We start from the raw sequence: 3,851 nt of genomic DNA, 5'->3' as shown, positions 1-3,851 counted from the left end.
CATAAAATATATAAACAATAAAAATAGCTCGAACGACTTCAATAAAAAATTAAATGAACTTTAAAATCAGTTAGCTTGTTTCTTCATTGAAATATTCAGAGAGGAATTTAATCCAAAATTTTCAGAATAGCTTTATCTAAAGTTTTTTTCTATACATCCTTAATAATAAGAAAACAATAAAGTAGGATAGAATAAGTAACATATATAAATAAATAACAAAAATAGTTCTTTTTAATAAATCAAGGCTCTTATATAAAATTATAGCATTGTCTGAAAACTGTGATGAAAGAGTATTCTATCATTCCTCTCCATCAGTTTTCCACACTCCCCAGTGTGATAGAATTTTGGTTTGGTGCGATGTTTACAACCATTGGAATTACAACTGCTTTGTATTATTCCGAAATATCACACTATCAGTTGTTCCACATTTCATTTTGTGTGGAGCAGTTGAAGTGGAATAGTCATCAGTGTACACCTTTTAAACAATCATCATCAAGCTACGACAATGAAAAAGATTGATGAGAACATTCATAAATGATCACAGACGTGATTAAAGGAAACAGTCTCTTGTCTATCCTGTTCGATGCAAATTTTGAAAAAGTTATGAGAACAATATGTCAAGGGAAATAAGGAAGATGTCAGAAGGCAACTTTGAGATACTTTTTTTACAAATTGATGAACAGCTAAATTAAGCTCAAATGCATGATAATGAGCCATAAAACAAACCTTATTGATAAGATCTTCGTCTGGCAAACTTTTGATAATTTTAACTATGATAAACTGAACAAATGATCAAATCACTGAGATAAACTAACACTTAACAAGTGTGAATAAAGTCCTTTAGTTCCACTCATGAATAAAAATCAAACTAGAAAGATGAACACTATTAAATACTACAATAATAAAATGGTGTGCCCGATTGACATGTACTGCTTAAATACTAAGCATACAAATTTGTCTCTTAAGATAAGATTAATTAATAATAAAAATAAAAACTGGAAATAGTATTGAAGGTGTATCTGTGAAATTGTTTCATTGAATATAATTAATTATACATATAACAATCCATCAAAACACAACTCAAGGTTTTTAAATTATGCAAATAAAATTACCTGATCAGGTCTGTATCCAATTCACTATCCTGAATCAATAAAACAATATGGCAGACCGAAAACAAGAGCCCAGCGTACTGAAGAGATAGAATTTCTAATTCATTTTCCACTTCATCCTCAGATTTTCTGTTAAGAAGTGCAAAGGAAAGAAGTGGCTCTGTATCAAGAAAAATGATTCTGTCTGGTGTCACTAATGCATCGATTCCTTCTGTTCCGGGAAGACTTTCTTCAGGGTGAGAAGAAATATGAAATACAGCTTCTCTAAAACATGACAATCCTTAAGGTATAAACAAGCTTTAAGAAATAATCAAAAGAGTTACTTTGAAAAAAAAAAATGAACATTCATTATAATTTCCTGAATCAACTATCACAATTATTTCTAATTGATACAAGCATATAGAAAGCTAATGTAAGCAATTCATATATAAATATTGTTTGTTAACTTTTACTATGTATACTCTCTGTCTTAGCCTTTAATTAGCTATTGTAAGTTTCACCAAATTTTAATTCATGGTCTTCTGAGGCAATCTTGGAAAAAAGGACTGAGGACAAAGCCAGTACTTCAGGAAATTTGTGTGATAGAATCAAAGTGAAAATTGTAACATGGCAAAGTTTTCGTTCAGGCCATTCAATCCTGGAAACAACAGCCTTCAAGATAAACGTAAGTCCAGTTCAAGCCTTCAGAAGTGGATAAATTACTGGAGTCAGCCAGGATCCGTTTGCGATGACTTAAGGATTATCATCCAACATGTATGACCTAGAGCAGATCTTGATGACCAGTCAGGCACTAAATACAAAAACCAGTTGATATCTGTAAAAGTTTGCTTCAAAATCCCCAAAATAATAAGATTTTGAAAAATATTGAGTAATAAAAAATGGGTGTTTTATAAACATTCCATCAACTGAAAACAGAAGGAACCACAAGAACAAGAGGTTCAAGCAAAGGTTCGTGATGATCAATCAGGAAAAAATATTATGTTTTGTATTTCGAAGAATTGCTATGAGCTTGTTCCATATGGTGGGGCTATTGGATTATTATGGTCTACAACTCTATTACGTAATAAAAATTTGAATAAAGCAATATTTCGACTATATGATGCTTCTATCATTATTCAATTTAGAAAATCACCCTTGTCAAAGAAAGATTCTCAAAAATAGGGTGTTAACATATTGCTCCACCCTCTTATAGCCATCACAATGCACCATACGACTATGCTCTTTTCTGGTTAGTAGCATTTTCTGAAATACTGGCACTTCCAAAGTAACAAGGACGTCAAATGAGGATCTGAGAGTTTTTGGTACCAAAAATTCAGGTCTGGAATCACCACCAAATTCAACTTCTATCAGAAACATGGGTTAAAGCAGTTGACAATGATGGCCTATATTTTCAAGAATAATTTTAATGAGTAGATTTAAACTGAAATTTTAATTAAACTTATTTTATGCTCGAAAACATTTGTAATGATGTAAATGAGTAAATGCATAAATGAAGTTAGTGAATGAAGATATGAATACACTATTTTTGTTTTTATAAAAAAATTCTTAACAAAATAATTCCATAAATAGGTTTTGAGCTTGATTATACTGGGTTGTTTCATATGAAATATCAGTTTTCACAGGAAAGGTTAATCAGTAAAACAACTTTATGAAATTAAAACATTTACATTATACATAAACATATTTTCTACACATTTTCCCCAATGTGTTATCAACTTTCCAATCTCAGAAAATAAAGGAAAATTAAGGGATTTGTGAAGAAATAAAGTCAGAAAATGTGTTATTGACCTGAGAATCATTTTCAAAAATTTTACCTTTGAGGAAGTTGTCCAAATTTCTGAACAGACGAAAATCTGTTGGAGATAAGTCTTCCAAATAAGGTGGGAGTGGAAGGGCTTAGTAGTACAGCTTGTTAAGTTTCTTCACTGTCTGTCGTGAAAAATGTCTGCCATTGTCTTGTAAAAGTATAGGTCCCTTCCGATTAACCAATGCAAGTTATTTTTTGGCACGCTTTTGATGCATTAGGTCAATATCACTGTAGTATGTGATGATTTCACCTCTGAGTAAAAAGGAGAAATGAATTATTCCCACCATTGACCAACACAAAAAAATAATAATTTTCTTGGATGCAAATTTGGTTTTGGCACGAGTCCCGGGCTTTTGTCGATATTTAACCAATAACCTGACTGATACCTGTTGTCATATACGAACCACTTTTCATCACATCTGATTATCCTTTCTTGAAAGTATCGTTTTTTTCAATTTATTTTTAAACAAGGTAAAAAATATGAGTTTCTGGATTTTGTTTTAACAATAACTGCATAATAATAAATTTATCGTATATACCAAAGCTATCCCCAAGAAGGTATCTTGTAAAAAAAAATTATTTAACTAACACTACTAAATTTAAGTGTAATTTGGAACAAATAATTTTAAATTTTGGATTCATAATTGATCTAAGTACTTCCATCACTTTCATTCTAAACCACCGTATTCACTAAAATAAAATCCAACCCCACATATTCGGGGGTTCTGAATAAATTCCATACCCCATACAGTCGACATCCAATTTCGAGAATAAAGTTCACAAAACATTGAAATTAAATGAAAAATAGCTTGACAATTAGTGGTTTCATAATATATTTGCCAGAGCAGTGTGGCCGTTTATACTTAAAACTTATAGTATAATTATTTTCAAATAACATGTACATTATACAATATAGTTTAATAATAAATGAGGAG

The 3,851-nt window shown here is 30.7% G+C and overlaps 1 protein-coding gene across 1 annotated transcript in view; it reads right to left on the bottom strand.

Annotated features, from left to right (window-relative positions):
• LOC106684610 (nonsense-mediated mRNA decay factor SMG9) overlaps positions 1 to 1,389 on the bottom strand; it is a gene marked incomplete at both ends in the record, with an annotated part of 2,377 nt that extends 988 nt beyond the window's left edge. The window contains one exon of the mRNA XM_067046202.1: positions 1,113 to 1,389. Coding sequence (XP_066902303.1) covers positions 1,113 to 1,389 — 277 coding nt within the window. The remainder of the gene's footprint in view (positions 1 to 1,112) is intronic.
• Between the last annotated feature and the right edge of the window lie 2,462 nt (positions 1,390 to 3,851).

Source organism: Halyomorpha halys, unplaced genomic scaffold (genome assembly GCF_000696795.3).
Source record: "Halyomorpha halys isolate HHAL.00 unplaced genomic scaffold, Hhal_1.1 Scaffold5813.1, whole genome shotgun sequence".
Taxonomy (NCBI): Eukaryota; Metazoa; Arthropoda; class Insecta; order Hemiptera; family Pentatomidae; genus Halyomorpha; species Halyomorpha halys.
Note: the sequence above shows the minus strand (reverse complement) of the source record. Positions and strands in the feature narration are given on the sequence as shown.